Here is a 17,938-nt window from a genome sequence, read left to right as displayed (position 1 = left end):
CATATATAAAATACCACTAAAGTCCAAAATTTCGTCAATTTTCCAAACAACCTTAAAATCCTTATAAAGTGATAAAAATACAATTATGAACAGTATCAAAGTAAAGGAAATAAAATTAAATTAATCTTAACAATTAAGTGCAAATGTTGAAAATATTTCTTTCTAGTTTTTGTGGAGGGTATTTTTTTTCCACATCAGAACATCTACCATACATGCTGTGACACCCTATGACTTACCTAAGACATTGAGTTAAGTTGACCCAGAGCATTTTCCAAACACCTTGAGACACCATATGACTAACCCAAGACATTGAGTTTAGGTGATTCAGAGTATCTTCCATACATGCTGTGACACCATATAACTTACCAGACATTTAGTTAAGTTGACCCAGAGCATCTTCCAAACTTGTTATTTCTTTTTCATATGACTAAATGTTTGTGTGTTGCAGTATAGATGCACTTATTAATTGGTGGCATCCGTTTGTTTAGGCAGAATTTTATAGAGAAATTATCTCTTGACAGTACATGGACAACACATTACTTCGTCTCTTAGGCCCTCCCCACCCCCATGGGACCCCCGGGGTATATAAACAGGACCCAGTATCTCTGACTGTGTGGTACAACCTTTATCTTACAGGAGTGTCTTATGAACAAGACAAAATGAGGATGTGTGTGCATAAAATGCCATGTGTGTGCACATGAAATATGCCAAATGCAGATTCCAATAGACACCACTGAGACACCATATGACTTACCAAAGATATTGAGTTTAGGTGATCAAGAGCATCTTCCATACATGCTGTGACACCCTATGACTACCAAAGACATTGAGTTAAGCTGACCCAGAGCATCTTCTAAACACGTTGAGACACCATATAACTTACCAAAGACAATGAGTTAAGCTGACCCAGAGCATCTTCCATACATGTTGAGACACCATATGACTTACCAAAGACATTTAGTTTAGCTGACCCAGAGCATCTTCCATACACGTTGAGACACCATATGACTTACCAAAGACATTTAGTTTAGCTGACCCAGAGCATCTTCCATACATGTTGTGAGCCTCAACTTTATAAAGTCCCATATCAGAGAAGGTACACAAATGTATCATCAGTATACTGGTGCCTTTCTTTCCTGTGTGAATTGTTGTCTTGTCTGTCATCTGGACACGCTTACCATCCTTAAACCTGGGAAAAGTAAATGACATTGGTTGATTGATTGAATATTAGAAGACTAATGCATTACAGGAGGTAAACATTTGATCACTCAAGTGGACCCTGTACCTGTATTAGGCTGTCATTCATAGATTCATTTTGTATTTCATAGTGGAACACCTTACACCAAATAGCAACAGATTGAGATCGAAAGGCACATTTTTGGTATATAATTTTTCAAATGTTGAAAAGGTATTAAATTAGTAAAGAATATTACCATTTAATTCCAGGTTGAGGACTGCCCTTCACTTGAACTTGGAATGTGGCAGTCTGACCTTCATTTACATGAATATGATGGATACCTTCTACAAATGATGGCTTTTCAAAATTGGAGGTGCGCCTGTATCTTGCTTTAAAAAAAAAAAACATTTTGTGTTTCTTGCTGCAGTATACATATTATACATATTTGATCAAATGACAAATAATGGAAATATAGAATCTACAATAATAACAAGTTGATTATAGAAATTCCTCACAACAAGAGTAATAAATGTTCATAGTTTTGATATTGAGACTTGCAAACTATGAAAATTTATTTCTCGAGATGTGAGAAATTTCACAATCAATGAGCTTTAAGTTGAAGATACTGTTTCTTTTTTATTTAAAACGAAAACTTAGGCATCATTTGTCATCTGTGTCAAGGCAGAAATTCTAGCTATCATCTATCTATGACATCAACATTTGTTACATGAAAACAACATTAGAAACATCACCATATTCTTTCAAGCAATTTTATAGACAATGTGATACAATCACACAACAACCAATCGCCACTTTCTATTTCAGCCAATCAGCTTGAGAATTCAAATCTCTCTTGAGACAAGTAATATTTTTTCACACCAATCAAAAAGTTTGAAAATCAATTAATATTTATAAAATATCCACTTGTCTAAATTTTACACATTTTTCAAGAGCTTCCATTATTAAGGTACCTGATTATTAATAATTTTAAAAATGACATGTAGGATTTACACCTGATAGACAGAAAATGACATGTAGGATTTACCCCTGATAGACAGAAAATGACATGTAGGATTTACCCCTGATAATTCTAGACAGAAAATGACATGTAGGATTTACCCCTGACAGACAGAAAATGACATGTAGGATTTACCCCTGACAGACAGAAAATGACATGTAGGATTTACCCCTGATAGACAGAAAATGACATGTAGGATTTACCCCTGATAGACAGAAAATGACATGTAGGATTCACCCCTGACAGACAGAAAATGACATGTAGGATTTACCCCTGATAGACAGAAAATGACATGTAGGATTTACCCCTGACAGACAGAAAACGACAAGTAGGATTTACCCCTGATAGACAGAAAATGGTTTATATGCTACTAGAAGAGCTGGAACTGAACCTGAATTGATGTGATAATGATGTAGTTTGTGTGATACATGTGTGTAAATTCTAAATGTATACACCTTTAAATACTTCAAAAAAAATTACTGGAATTGAATTGAGTTACTGCTCTTAGATTATACACAGATTTAAAGAGTAAACATTAATGCGGAGGAAATTTTTGACAAAACTTACGTTCTATTTGGAGATAACATGATGAGTTCATCCTCCCTTGTTCATTTCTGACATCAACCAAATAGTCTCCTGTATCTTCAATTTCTGTCATTGGTATTTCCAGACTTAAATGGCCTGCTCTTGACTGAAAAAAGTATAAATACAAATAAGCACTTTTGGAGTCAAAAATCTGATAAATTATTAGTTTAAGGCTCCAGATTTTCAATACAGTTATTATTAGAACTGTCATTTTTTGTATGTTTAGATTTGTGTATTGTGTCATAATCATTTATTGTGTTTAAACGAATACATATTTGTATTTGTATTTGTATGATCAAATACTGAAAATACAAATAATTAGTTAATATTGAAGGAACTGAAGTACTTACTCAGTGATGCATAATGAAAGTAATGTATTTTTTACTCCATGTTTTTAATAAACATATCTACCATATGATTGATGAAGTAAAGTTAGGAATTGTCCATTTAAATGATAAAAGATAATTTCAATAAATGGACTTTAATACCAAATATACAGATGTATGTAAGAGATATGTAAAACATAAATATTACTCAAGCCTCAAAACAAAAATATCACCATACCCTTATTCCATATCTTTCATAGATATTATTCAGCAGTGGTTTTCCATCTTTATACCACTGAACAAACAATGGCAATCTCCCAATCACAAAGCAGCTAAGCAAAGCTCTAGATCCTTCCAGGATACATTTGCTTTTCAAGTTTTCTTGGAAATAAAACTCTTTATCTGAACCCCATTTGACCTTGAGTTTTATTTCTGGTTCCCATGAATCAGTCTTCAGAAATTTAAAAGAATTGTATCCAGGCTTGTAGATTTCATAGCTAGAGTCAACCTCATAATTATCACTGCTGTATGTCCTTGATCTTCCTTCCGTGTAATAATCCTCTATCCTCCTTGATGACCTAATTGAACTGGAAGTGGTATACCTTGACTCACTAGAGGCTCGCACTGATGAGTGAGATTCGCTACTGGCCCGAGTCTCACTTCTGGCCCTGGTCCACTTTGAGAGATTCATGTAATGGTCCCTGGGTAAGGATTCCTCTCTTTCTGAATTAAAAATGACACGGATAATAAACACTTTTTATACTGTATGAAGAAATGGAAGAAATCTATAAAGGAATCTCTAAAATTATATTTTTGAAATGTTGTGACTCTAATTAGTAATAGGATTTTTAAGTGAAGTAAATTTGATCCAAACACTAAATAAACCTGCTTAATGATACTGCTAAATATTTGACAGTCCCACTAAATCATTATTTTAGTACATTTTGTACAAATAAAGGAAGCTGTTTCAATCAAACCAACTGCGTATACAATAATAATATAACTAAATCTGAAGGTAAACATTCAGCACTATTGACATTAACAATACAAGTACATACGCTTGGCAACCACTTTGACGGTTGCCTCTGTATAGACAGTTCCTTTGTCATTTTGGGCTTCACATCTATAAACAGTGGCATCTTTTTCTGGCTTGGGATAAAATATTTCTAGACTGATGGTCCCATCTTTTAGGTAGAGAACTTGGTAGTTATAGTCATCCTTAGATATTGGTTCTCCATCTTTGTACCTAAATATTGGCAAAAAAATTGAAGTATAAGAAAAGAATTACATGTACCATTCAAGCATATCCTGTTCATAGATGTAGCCTAATGGACAAAAAAGACCATACGTAGGAAATGCAGTTTAATTCTGTTAGTCATAAGGTTGTCTTTACTTCAAAACTAAAGGCTGTAGAGAGCCTAAATCACTCATCTGGTCACAAATAGTCTTTTTACTCTTCTACAGGAATAACTCAAAATTGGACCCTACTTAACTTTTGTCATAAGAATCTTTTAATCAATAGAGAGCATCTTAGTTTTCCACCCAGTTTTTCAAATTATAAAATAAATCTCTCAGTCATTTTTGGCTCTTCAAGAGCAATAACTCAAACATCCAGGAACAGATCTTTTTGAAAATATTTCCACCTTATCATGCTGAACAATGTTACTCCCTGCCACATGTTAGCTAAACCCATTGGTTTTTCGAGTTATTTAAAGAATCTGCAATTTGACCCCTATGGTCCATGTTTTTCGCCAGATAAAAAAATCCCTACAAACAGTTTTTTGCACATATCCTAAGGAACATACATGTTAAGTTTGATTATGATTCATTCGGAAGTTTCAGAGAAGACTTTCAAAGTTGGAAATGTAAAATTCAGGAAATATCCATTTCAGGGCCAATAACTCAAGAATCTATCAACCAATATTTCTGTTATTCAGCATAAGTCCATCTCATCATGCTAAACAATTTTACTCCCTCCCAGATTTAAGCTCAAACCAACTGTTTTTTATTATTTTTAAAATTATACAATTTGATCCGTATGGTCTACTTTTAGTAATGGTGGCCATGTTTTTCACAAGATAAAAAAATCAACACACACAGTTTGTTAAAAATATCCGAAGTAGCATTCATGTTAGGTTTGGTCACAGTCCATCAAGTAGTTTTATAGGCAAAGACTTTCAAAGTTGGAAATGTTAAATTCAGAAAAAAAATCCATTTATGGACCATTAAATCAAACATCCCTCAAATGATCTTCTAAAAACTTTGGCATATGTCCATCTTATCATGCTAAACAATAAAATTTCTCCCAGCCACATTTCAGCTTGACACAATGTTATTGAGTATATGTAAAATTCTGCAACTTGACCCCTATGGTCTACTTTTAGTAATGGCAGCCATGTTTTTTTGCCAGATAAAAAAATCCCTTCAGTTTGTTATACATGTCCTTAGGAACATTCATGCCAAGTTTGGTTACAATCCATTCAGTAGTTTCAGAAGAGAAGACTTTCAAAGTTGGAAATGCAAAATTCATGAAAAAATCCATTTCAGGATCCATAACACAAGTATCCATCAACTGACCTTTCTGAAATTTTTGGCTTAGTTCCATCTCATCATGTTAAGCATTTATACTTCTTGTCAGATTTTAGCTAAACTCAACTGTTTTTGAGTTATTTGCAAAACTCTGCAAATTTACCCCTATGTTTTTTTTTAGTAATGGCAGCCATGATTTTTCACAAAATCAAAGTTCCTACATACAGCTTGTAAGAAACCTGAAGGATCAATCAAGCAACGTCAACAATGGACAACAACACCAGACACAAAGAGAAACAATAGAGATTAATAATAACTCATTTTAAAGAATATTCATACACATACCAGATTATTTTAAGTCAGTGGAGTTACCCTTACTCTACAAATGAGTTCAGGGATATTCTGACCAGACTATTTTAGGCAGTGAAGTTCCCCTTACTCTATAAATGAGTTCAGGGATATTCATACCAGACTATTTTAGGCAGTAGAGTCACCCTTACTCTATAAATGAGTTCAGGGATATTCTGACCAGACTATTTTAGGCAGTGAAGTTCCCCTTACTCTACAAATGAATTAATGGATATTCATACAGATTATTTTAGGCAGTGGAGTTCCCCTTACTCTTTAAAGGAGTTAATGGATATTCATACCAGACTATTTTAGGCAGTGGAGTTCCTCTTACTCTACAGATAAGTTTGACACTTTGTCCCTCTAGAGTGGTCACATCACGTATGTTCATAAGAAATCTTGGTTGCTCTGGTGGTGGAGGAGGATCTAGCAAAAATAACAAAAGATATCTTATTCTATAAAATGATTATTCAAAATTGGTCCAATATTTAGACTTCCCATAGCAAATCATTACAATGATACAGAAGAACAATAAACTAAAAAAAAATAAACGGAATAGTACTGTTAACAAATTGCTTTGATATAATGTAATGTTAGAAACAGCATACATTTCAAAGATATGATAAGTAAGTAGAGCCCTTAAACTAATTAACAGATTTATATCAGAAATTAATATTTAAACTTTCATGATACATTAAGTATTTTATACATACAAAAATGTAACTGGGTAGCATTACCAAATTTTAAGAATTAATCAAAGGGTTTTTCATGAGATTGCAAAAAATTAAAGTCACATTTTTGCATGATATGACTAATTAGCAACAATAAATGCAGGCAATAATATCCTACATTGCATTATAATAAGTCTTTTTTGATCTTATCTACAAATAGGTTATATTGGCTGGGGTTATGCAATTATTTATTACATACTAAATTGATTTGAATAATATTCACACTAGTATTTCTGCTAACATAAGGGGATTAAAATGAACTGTGGGTGAAAATACTCCAAACTCACTGTAAACATCAAGGTTACAGGATGCTGAAGCTGTACCATATTTGTCCTTGACCTCACATCTCCATCTCCCAGCATCATTAAGATCGGTGTCATGAATTTTTAGACGATAAGTTAAAATCTCCTCTTCGGAGTCAGAGCCTGCTTCTACACTACCATTTTTGACAAAAGCACTACCATTAGTTAAAGACTGTCTCTTGGTTTCATCTGCAAGAGATCATAATTTAAGTTGTATGCAAAATCAAAGCATATGTATATCAAACAAAAACTCCTGCTCATCAAAAGTATAAAAAGAAAATTCCTTTTTGAACTTTGAAAAATGCTTAAGAACAATGGATAGACCACTTGACTTTGGATTCACAGGATCAAGGACAACTGTGCTGGTTTGATAAACAGTATCAAGTAAAAAGGACGCTAGGTCATGGGCTGTAGTAATATTGATTGATTGTTGGGGTTTTATACCCAAGCAGCAATATTTCAGCTATATTCAGGCGATGAACATGAAATTGATGATAAAATGAACATGAAATGATGATGATGATGATGAAATGAAAAAAGGGGTGGGACACAAGGGTAATAGGGTTGACAAATTTCGATTGCCACTAGTAATAGGGAGGGCAAAGGTTCCTACTCCCAAGAAGGGTTCTTTAACGTGCGAGGAACATGGCATCTTTCCCAACACAGTGCACCACTATGGCTTGTGGTCAGGTTTTCCGAATCATAGCCTGACAAACCCAGCATGTAACTCACCAGGGGTACCCCATTCCACCACCTGGGGCACACAACTCAGTTGCTCTGTGGGCAGAGCGCCCTAGCTCCCGGCTAGGGTTCTGAGCACTATTTAGTCACCTTTTACGACAAGCTTAGCGCTGCTGCAGGCCTATTCTTTTGACACCTGGACCTGCATGGGGCAGGTAGTAATAAGGGGGCCAGGTCATGGGCTGTAGTAAAAAGAGGCCAGGTCATGGTCTGTAGTAATAAGGAGGCTAGGTCAAGGGTTGTAGTAAGAAGGAGGCTAGGTCATGGGCTGTAGTCATAAATAGGCTAAGTCATTGGCTGTAGTAAAAAGGGGGCCAGATCATGGGCTGTAGTAATAAGGGGCCAGGTCATGGGCTGTAGTAATTAGGGGGCCAGGTCATGGGCTGTAGTAATAAGGGGCCAGGTCATGGGATGTAGTAATAAGTAGGTCTGGTCATGGGCTGTAGTAAAAGGAGACCAGGTCATGGGCTGTAGTAATAAGGGGCCAGGTCATGGGCTGTAGTAATAAGGGGCCAGGTCATGGGATGTAGTAATAAGTAGGTCTGGTCATGGGCTGTAGTAAAAGGAGACCAGGTCATGGGCTGTAGTAATAAGGGGCCAGGTCAAGGGCTGTAGTAATAAGGGGGCCAGATCATGGGCTGTGGTAAAAAGGGGCAAGATAATCAGATGTAGTAATAAGGGGGCAGGTCATGGACTGTAGTAATAAGGGGGCCAGCTCATGGGCTGTAGTAAAAAGGGGCCAGGTCATGGGCTGTAGTAAGAAGGGGGCCAGGTCATGGGATGTAGTAATAAGGGGGCCAGGTCAAGGGCTGTAGTAATAAGAGGGCCAGGTCATGGGCTGTAGTAAAAAGAGGCCAGGTCAAGGGCTGTAGTAATAAGGAGGCCAGCTCATGGGCTGTAGTACTAAGGAGGCCAGCTCATGGGCTGTAGTAATAAGGAGGCCAGTATGGATCAAACCAGGGCCAATACAGCATCAGAACTTCCTGTCATTTCAATCTGCCATTTCAAATTAGATATTCTCATTTCATTATCCTGCTGGATTATTTATACATATGTACCTTAACATGAATATAATTTACCAAACAAATAAGACCCTTAGAATAAGGTAAGAATTTTGATTTGGCATGCCATTCAAGCTTCAGACCAAATATGAAAACATACATTTTGTAACATAAACAAGACAAACTAGAATCAAAGGATGTGCATATAGAAAACAAAAAAAAAGGAATCCAACATAATTATGATATGCAAACCAATAATTTATTACACCTGGAAAGCCTATTGTAATGTCTAAAACAAAAGAACATAATATATCTTCATTTGCATATTTGTATATCTAAAATGTGCTGTCAGAATTGTGTTATTTCAGGAACTTTGATCACCAGGACTAAAAGCAGCAGAAACAGACATTTTAAACAAAAGGATACTTAAGACTGATTAATGCAAATTAACCTACATGTTCTTGCTAAAACATGAAAACAACTGTTCTACAAATCATCTAGTTGAGTTGGTTAATAAAATTGTCAATAAATATGGAATTTCATATTGGCCCTGTTATAGGGTTTCAGTCGATCATATTGGCCTCGACAGCCGTATTGGACCTCAGCGATGCCCCGGGACCAATACAACCGCCTCGACCAATATGACAGACCTCAAACCTATAACAGGGCCAGTATGAAATTACATATTTATTAACATATAATATAGACCGGACATCTCAATAGTAATATCAGAACATCGGAATAGTAACCTCAGTCACAGGCATTAGATCCAGTAAATGAGCAAAACAATGTACTAAAACGCTGTTTAAACGAATTTATACATTTTTTGGGCATTGGATGGTAGAATGTTTAAAAACTCGTTAAAATAGCATTTCAGTACTTTGTTTGCCAATTTAATGGATGTAACTCATGACCTGTGAGTTCCGGCTGTGACCTCACAGACCCCTTGAAGTTTTCTTAATAAAAAAAAACTTAATTTGCATTTATAGCAATCTTTGCATACGTATAAATACTCCAGCAGTATAAATACTCCAACAATACTAGAAGTTTTCTGGCAAGATATTTTCTGACTTGATTGTTATAATCAAGGGAACCAAAATTTTAATGGAAATCACAAGAATGTAATCCTGGGACAAATACTAGATATGAAAAACAGACACACACAACAAAGAACATAAAATAACCAAAATACTAATAATAAGTAAATGAGCAACTCGGAATACCAGATATGGAGGAAAACAGACACACACAACAAAGACCATAAAATAACCAAAACACTAGAAATACGTAAATGAGCAACTCAGACTCCACTAAACACTGGGGGCATGGAACAGATGCGCCGGTAGGGTAAGCGTTCTCTGCGTTTTAGAAACACCCAACGAGCTGCTCACAACAAAATCAAGTAGATGAAAGAGGAAAGGAAAACTATGACACATTGAACAAATCAGTACTCATAGGACAGATGGATACACCATTACGATCCACAAGTTCATGATGACGACAATAAAACTTCTGTAGGGATGACTTTAATCTTATAGAAATATCAACCTGTCCCAGAAGTCTAATTAGAAGAAGTCTAGCGTGGTACAAAAAGTCTGTGTAGTTACGGCAAGCTCTGGCATAATGTATGAGTTGTGATTTGAAAACTCCATATGCAGGTTCTGAATTAATGCTGCCATAGTGGAAAGGAAAGTTGACAATATGGAATGAAAAGTCATCGCATTTGTCATATAGTTTAGTCAATAGTTTTCCTTGACAGACGATCTCTAAGTGTAGGTCAACATGTGAAGCTCATTTCACAGTGTCTGTAGTATCCTTTATCTCAAGTTCTTTGGGGTAGATGTGATGTATCAAATCCCAAAACTAGGATTGTTTAACAGTAATACATCATCTATATAGCGGAAACTGAGGTCAAAATATCTGGCTAAACAATTTTCCTTCCTTTAAATTAGATCAACTATAAAGTTATCCTCATAAAAGTGAAGGAATACGTCAGGTAGTAGAGGAGCACAATTTGTTGAAAAACTCGTCCGCCACACTGGAGTGTATGTTGTCAATAAAAATCCCAGCATTGCGAGAACACCTTCTTTGGTATATTTGGAAGATGATTTGGAATCGTTTTTTACAAAGTATGAAGAATCTCTTCAAATTACATATCTGTATCTAGGTGTACTGTTTCTTGTTTTATGTTTGTTTTGTTTTTTTGTTTTTGTTTTTTTGTTTTTTGGTTTTTTTTTTTGTTTTTTGTTGTTGTTTTTTTTTTTAATAACAACGATGTAGAATGGTTTTGAGTCTGGATTTTGATCAAGTATGGATAATAGAAGTATAAAAAGCAGGAAAATCATAGATTTAAATGCTACTGTATTCTGATAATAATCTTGATTTAAGGGTTTCCAGATCTTTCGATTTTTTCAGTATCCACATTGAATTAATACCATTACGGGAGTAACAAGTGTACGGGTTGGACTCGAGACCATCTTTTACAGCTGAGAGTATACAAGTTAAAAGTTTTGTAAGCGGTTTAGAGCCGGATTTCAAACTCTTACGTTGTATATAAGATAATGTGATCAAGTGATTCACCATGCTCTCGTTATATGTTTTACTCACCATAAACATTCAGGTCGCATGTAGCTGATACACTCCCGTATTTGTCCTGAACCTCACATTTCCATTTACCAGAATCTGTAATGTCTGCATTATGAATTTTCAGTTTATAAGTAAGAATTTCCTCCTCATCAGAACTTGAACAAAGTGTATCCGCCATTTACCTGCAATTCAACGTGATTTAGTGAGGAATTCCTCCAAGACGATGCAAATATGCACCAGGGATACTTAGGTTACGTTGATCACAGGCACTTTGGACCAGTTTTTTTTTTTCAATTTTCCTCACAAATATCATTAAATCATTTTGTTTCCATATTTGAGTTCTGACATGTCCGCTTGCTATTTGTTGCTGTTTATACTATGCCTAGTTTTCATCTATATAGAGAAGTATATAGATGAAAACTAGGCATAGTATAAACAGCAACACATAGCAAGTGGACATGTCAGAGAACATGTATAATAACTCAAATATGGAAACAAAATGATATAAATATATTTTTGAGGAGAATTTTTAAAAAAATTCCTGGTCCCAAGTGTCTGTGACATTGATGATTACGGATGCATGACATAAGAGACTGCTTTGTAATGCTCAGAATACATGTAACGGATATGGATCAATTTTATATGTAAATCCTTCGTTTCGCCTCATGCAATTTTTCGGTAGGATGAAAATGCAACTTAACAAAGACTCTAATTTGAATGAAATTCAAATCAGCGATCAGATTTGAACGAAACATGGATTGTATTTGAAGACAATGGCATAAAGTCTCAATTTTTTTTTGCAGAAAGTCGTGTTTGAATAACCTCCTCTTTGTACAAAATAACTAGAGGCTCTCAGGAGCCTGAATCGTTCCCCTGGTTCATGTTTGCCTTTCAAAGAGTCGTCGTACAACTTCGACCCATGAAGACTCTTGTAGACCTTATTGTAAAGATCATTTTACCATTTGAAAGTTCTTTTTCTGTCTGTCATGGTTTTCAAAATATTGGCTAAGAACTGCAAAAAAAAATCTCCATTTTCGCCTTTCTAAGGCGCTACAAAAAAAGGAGTCGTCCTACAGCTTCGACACTATGCAGACTTATGTAGTCCTTATTGTGGGGGTCTCTTCATTAATTGACAATTGTTTCTTCAAGATAATGGCTAAAAATGGCAAACCAAACCGTCATTTTTCGCCTTTCAATGACAATAACTGTAACGAGGAGTCTTCCTACAACTTCGACTCAAAGGAGCTCTTCAAATCGAAGTTAGTCTTCATTTTTCTCTATCTCTCATAGTTTTTGCGGTATACCTTCAAAAGAAGTTACTTAATCCCGAGCAAGACATGGCGGGTATGTTTTTAACAGATAATTTTTTTTTTGCCGAATATATTTAGGAACATCCATACCAACTTCCATTTAAATATGTCAAGTAGAAGAAAAGTTCATAGACGATGATGCCAAGCAGTGGCAATAGCTCATATAATGGTCCTTTGGGCAAGTTGAGATTAAAAAGGAACCATGCAATGTTATAGGTTTATTGCGTAACGCAGATGTAATAAAAGTCTGTTCAAGTGAGTCCAAGTGAGTACAAATAAAACACTGAATACTGATGAGTGGGTAGATGATAACGGATTTATAAATTTACACAATGCCATATACCTTTTTAATTTTTTTAATGCTAGAAATTATGTACCAGAAGCAATCTTTTACAGCGGGGCCAGAAATATAATATATAAAAGGGGGTTCCAGTCCAGAAATTAAGAAGGGAAGATCCCAGGCCATAATCTGCCCAAAAATGACACCGTACCCCAACAAAGAGAGGTTCACAAACCCCAGAATCACCCTTGCCAGTGGACGCGGTAATGAACTCTATCTAATGGTATTCTAAGTGTTTCGTTTTTTTTTTTAACACACAGATAGAACAGCTAAATGACCCTAACCTCGTCAAAAAAATTCTTTATTTACATGATTTATCATAGAATGTGTTCTATAAGTTACGAGAAGGTGGGAGGAACATATGGATTTTATTATGATACGAGCTAATAGCTCTCTGATTTTATAAACAGTGTTATTATGGCGCTTATTAGAGGAGGGAGCAGTGCAAACCGATATTATTATAACACTGATTGGCTTCATATGTTTTTGTCTATTCGATTAAGTGTCAGGATTTACGTAATGTTGGTAGGAGCTACTTGTACAGAATTACGTAGACCGATTTTTATTGGATTTGTTGCTTAGGTCACCGGTGTATACGAATCGCAAATTGTTTAAGTTAGGTTTGATAGTTATATAATCCGGACGGCATGCAAAAGAAACGTCAACAAAAAGGAAGTTAAGACTTTGCTCATGCCGTGAATAAGTCGATCAAGTATGCCAATAACTTGTAGGTCCTTTCGTTTCAGAACTCTAAATAAGGAAGTTCGGATATGGTTCTGGTTTACAAAGCACTTAAGTTGATTTTTAACTACTTTATACCTCATGTCGGTCTAGAGAATTTATAAAGTACATCATCCGAAGCTACTTCCTAGGCCTAAAGACTGAGACTGTGGAATAACAGAGCTTTAGTAGTTTAATCATCGGTGTCGCATATAATAACATGGAAGCGGACTTCGGCCATTTCTCCAGCGATTCTGACCACAAGCGCAGGAATTTTCACGATCAGGTTAAACGCCAGAAGTTTTCATTGAAATCTATAAAAACCTAGTTGTTACTTACACCTACAATGTAAGAGGTTGGAATTCCATTCCTCCATACTCCAATTTCTTATTTCCATATTGCCATATTGGAAACCGCTCGTTCCGACGTTCTTTGAAATCGGCAGAATTATAGTAAAATATATACAATTTAAAACAATTTATATTGTTTATTTACCCTAACACGGGGGAAGGTGACTAACCCGAAGAAAAACAAATGACATACCTGATGAGAAATCCAGCCATCCTGGAAATCCTTTGTAAAAGCTGTTAAAATGAACTTCACATTTGGTTTGCAGCATTTCGAACATTTGATTAATAAAATTACGAAATTTAATTTGCGAAAGGAAAATAATAGATTAACCAACGAATTGCAAATACTAAAGTTCGTTTTGTCAAAAACATATTTTTTTTCCCGTAAGATTAATGACCTAATTCAAAATGGCTGTTCACTTCGATCATAACTGTCTTCATTAGAAATGTTTACTAGGTATTTAACAAAAACTTTTTATCGATTGATTTCCGGTGGGTTAAATTTCTTTTATGTAAATAAAAGACTTAAAATATTTTAAAACTAATGGTTAGCTTATTCACATTTGCGATGGCTTCCAACGTGTCAGATGCTAGAGGTTAGGGTGTCACCAAGTCAGAAAATAGCTTGCCAGACAACTTCTAGCACTGTTGGAGTCATTGTTACTAAGACGGAACCTAAGAAGGTTGATATAGTGCTTCTAAGAGAAATTTATTGGTAAAAAAACAAAACAACAACAACAACACATGAACAGCAACCCTTTTCAGACAAACATTCTGTTATGTGAACAGTCCAACTGTTTAGACAGTTACACTCTCATGTAACAAAAAGTTCCTACAAAACATATGTTTCAAATGAAAAAAAAATAGCATGGAATAATATATTTGTTCTTTACATAATGAACTTGATTAGACATTCTATCCACGATAAATTTTTATTACGGGGAAGTGAATAGATGAACAGCTGTTGTATGAAATAAATATGTTGACAATACCACGATGTTTTTTCTTCTGTTTTAATAATTAAAATTCGAGCCTGACTCCCAGCTTTTTCCTCGGTTGGGGGACATATGAGAGTTCGTGTGTAGCACTCATCCATAATTCATCTAAAATATTCGTCATTTCTGATGTCGAATCAGAAATTCTTAATAGTTAGAGTACACACTCATATACACTGTGTACAGTGTTTTCAGTGTTTGTATGTTATGAGCGCTCATTTTAGTCCAATATTACGCCATTTTAGGGGAAGGGTAGCATTGTGTCGCCTAAATGCATGACATTGAAGTGGTTTAAGTATTCATATCGTCAGATCATTCGGAAGCTAATATGCCATTTAAACGCTTTTTACGTAGTAAAGTTTGTTTGAAGTATGATATTTGTTTAAAGATGTTGCCAATTACAGGTCACTGAATCCAATACAATTTGAAATTCCGAAAATTCCCTTTTTTAAACATAAATTCATTAAAGTAACGTAAATCTGCTTTAGAATTAAGCGCGCGAAAAGCTGGTTTCTGGTCCCTTTCAGACTAGTTCAAGTCACAAGTCCCAGCGTTTCTTTTGCGCTGACAACTCATCGTACAATTAATTTCTAAGGATTAATTAATTTACTTAACATACTCAGCTAATTGTCCGACCACAAGAAAATGCTTGTTTCTGGTCCCATTTCGGGACAACTCCCAAAGTCAGTCCCAACCTTCCTTTTGCAGTATGGCACCTTGTAGTTTAAATATTCGGACATCACTTATCCACAACAAACGAACGCTGAAAAACTCACATTTAGGGCTTCATAAAACGATGTACATGTACCTAGCATATCTACTCAATATGGGTGCTCAGTTATTAGTGTTGGGGTTACAATTCCAAAATAATTGTAAAAAGAGTAAATTCAGAATATAACATTTTCTTCTTGTCAATTTTTAATTGACCTCGAAAAATTAAATGTGGCAGTGTTACATATGATATTATGCTGCCATACTCCGTAGACATTTATTTCGTTTCATGCAGAGACCATTTTACATGGTTTGTTTTTGTTGAAAATTCTTACATAAACATTAGTTTCCTTGGTTTCATAATGTAAAAAACTGAATTATTTTTCAAACGACACCATTTTTTTTAATTTGGGAAATTCGGAAATTCCCTTTTCAGCCCTTTTTGATAAATACTGACTAGGGGAAAAGCTAAAATTCATCAGAAGAACTCAAACGTGCGTGGACACCAAGACTATTCTTGTTCAACAAAGGGCAACTATATATCATATCAAGACAAGCTTGGTCCAAAAGAGATTCTTATTCATTCTTAAAATTATCAAGTTATAATTATACCTGACCATTTAGAAGAAAAAATATACAGCTACCTATACTGTTACAATAAATGACGTAAATTACGAACTTTTATCATAGTTCATGTCACCTTTTGGTTCCCTTTTGCTTATCCTAAGCAACAATAAATGTAATTAAAGTACATTTATACTGAACACTTCAAAACCGTACCAAATGAAATAAGTAAAAGAAAAATTAATTATATTGAAATTTGAGTGCCCCAGCCTCCACCCAATTTACGTAGTATTCAGCTCTGCAGATATGTTGAAAAAAGGAGGAATTTCTCAACCTTTTTCTTAAGTTCATGTGTATTGTGTGTGATATGTTATTTGTTGACAGCACTATACCATTTCATGACCATTTAATGTTTCAAGTCGTATAAAAACTACCCACCATGGACAGAATAAAAAGGCCAGGGTCTGGGTGCTGCTAAGGCCCCCAGGGGGTCTAGGGCAATGCCATGTTAGGGCTCTAGCAAGCAAACAATAGAGGAAAGTATCCTGTACAAGACTTTTGATGTTTCCCAATTATTACTTTTTTTAAGAAAGGGGGTTCAATGTATCCCAAAGTATTTGATTATTTAACAGGTTGTAAAAGGAACTCGGACGGTTTGGAAAAAGTGCTGGATGTCAGATCTTTTGGAAAAAAAACTGGCATATGTTCTTACTTCTTGCGTACCTATATAATACGAGAATAAGTCACAAAAGACAAACTGGATCAGATTTTTATAAAACAATTTGCACAATGTTGCCTGAAAATATTTATATTCATCTTAAAACATGAGGTCTGTTTAATTTACCAGGATTAAAGATGAACTTACTCGCTATATCAACAAATCAAGGGTTTGCCTATGTAGTTCATTTATCAGAATTAAGAACGATTGACGAATTTATTGCGAATAAAAACAACAATAGACAAAACACATTAAAGGTCATTGAGGATAATAACAGAAAAAAACACTCTTACCTTCAGAGTAGAATTTAGAAAACTTCTGTATATATTTTTTTAGATTTCAACCCAAGATGCCAGAAAGAATCAGATTCGGATCGAAATCGAAACGAAAGAGGGAGAAAATAACAAATCATTATCAGAGATTCGTTATTGGTGATCAAAAATAGATAATGAGGCGTACACTGGGGAAACATCTCAATAAGATTTTGAGATTAAGTCTGATTTCTTGGCAATGGAAACTGTTTTCACTTCGCATGAAACATTTGATAACAAAACAAGCAGTGGAAAAAATCTGTAATCAATTCATCTTATAAATCTAGATCTATTTGATTTTTTTACTGAAAGGGGCACCCCACGGGATTAAGACAGGTAATAAGCAACATATGCCTCTTAATTAGATAAAACCCATGTATTTAGCATTGCACCGAACAGTGAGTTGGTACATACTATCGGCAGCTAATGATTTGCCAATAACAAGATTCCTCCTCGAATTCTTTCAGGAGTGAACAATGTAACATTCGAGGTTTCGCTTATGAACTGAATTCAATTTGCCATAAGCAGAAGTGTTAGCGTATGCAAAATTCTAAGTCTTCTCTGTCTTTTATACT

The 17,938-nt window shown here is 35.0% G+C and overlaps 1 protein-coding gene across 5 annotated transcripts in view; it reads right to left on the bottom strand.

The window, feature by feature from the left end:
- Positions 1-17,498, bottom strand: part of LOC148627553 (uncharacterized) — a 38,871-nt gene extending 21,373 nt beyond the window's left edge. For 4 of the 5 annotated variants that reach the window (XR_015920965.1, XR_015920964.1, XM_088574633.1 and 1 more), the window contains exons 1-9: positions 17,346-17,498; positions 11,366-11,526; positions 7,002-7,205; positions 6,286-6,409; positions 4,165-4,352; positions 3,345-3,829; positions 2,763-2,886; positions 1,434-1,566; positions 1,014-1,189 (exon numbers count right to left, since the gene is read on the bottom strand). Coding sequence is in view for 3 of the 5 variants with exons in the window: in XM_088574633.1 (XP_088430759.1) it covers positions 1,014-1,189; positions 1,434-1,566; positions 2,763-2,886; positions 3,345-3,829; positions 4,165-4,352; positions 6,286-6,409; positions 7,002-7,205; positions 11,366-11,522 (1,591 nt within the window). In the remaining 2 variants the exon portion in view is untranslated. Of the gene's footprint in view, positions 1-1,013; positions 1,190-1,433; positions 1,567-2,762; positions 2,887-3,344; positions 3,830-4,164; positions 4,353-6,285; positions 6,410-7,001; positions 7,206-11,365; positions 11,527-14,257; positions 14,450-17,345 lie in introns of those variants that run through there. The other variant, XM_088574643.1, reaches the window with a different exon arrangement.
- Between the last annotated feature and the right edge of the window lie 440 nt (positions 17,499-17,938).

The sequence above is a fragment of the Perna viridis genome, chromosome 1, assembly GCF_037379345.1.
Source record: "Perna viridis isolate PV_CMFRI_1.1 ecotype Kerala chromosome 1, ASM3737934v1, whole genome shotgun sequence".
Lineage (NCBI taxonomy): Eukaryota > Metazoa > Mollusca > Bivalvia > Mytilida > Mytilidae > Perna > Perna viridis.
The sequence above is the reverse complement of the archived record's forward strand: the minus strand, read 5'-3'. Positions and strand labels throughout refer to the sequence as shown.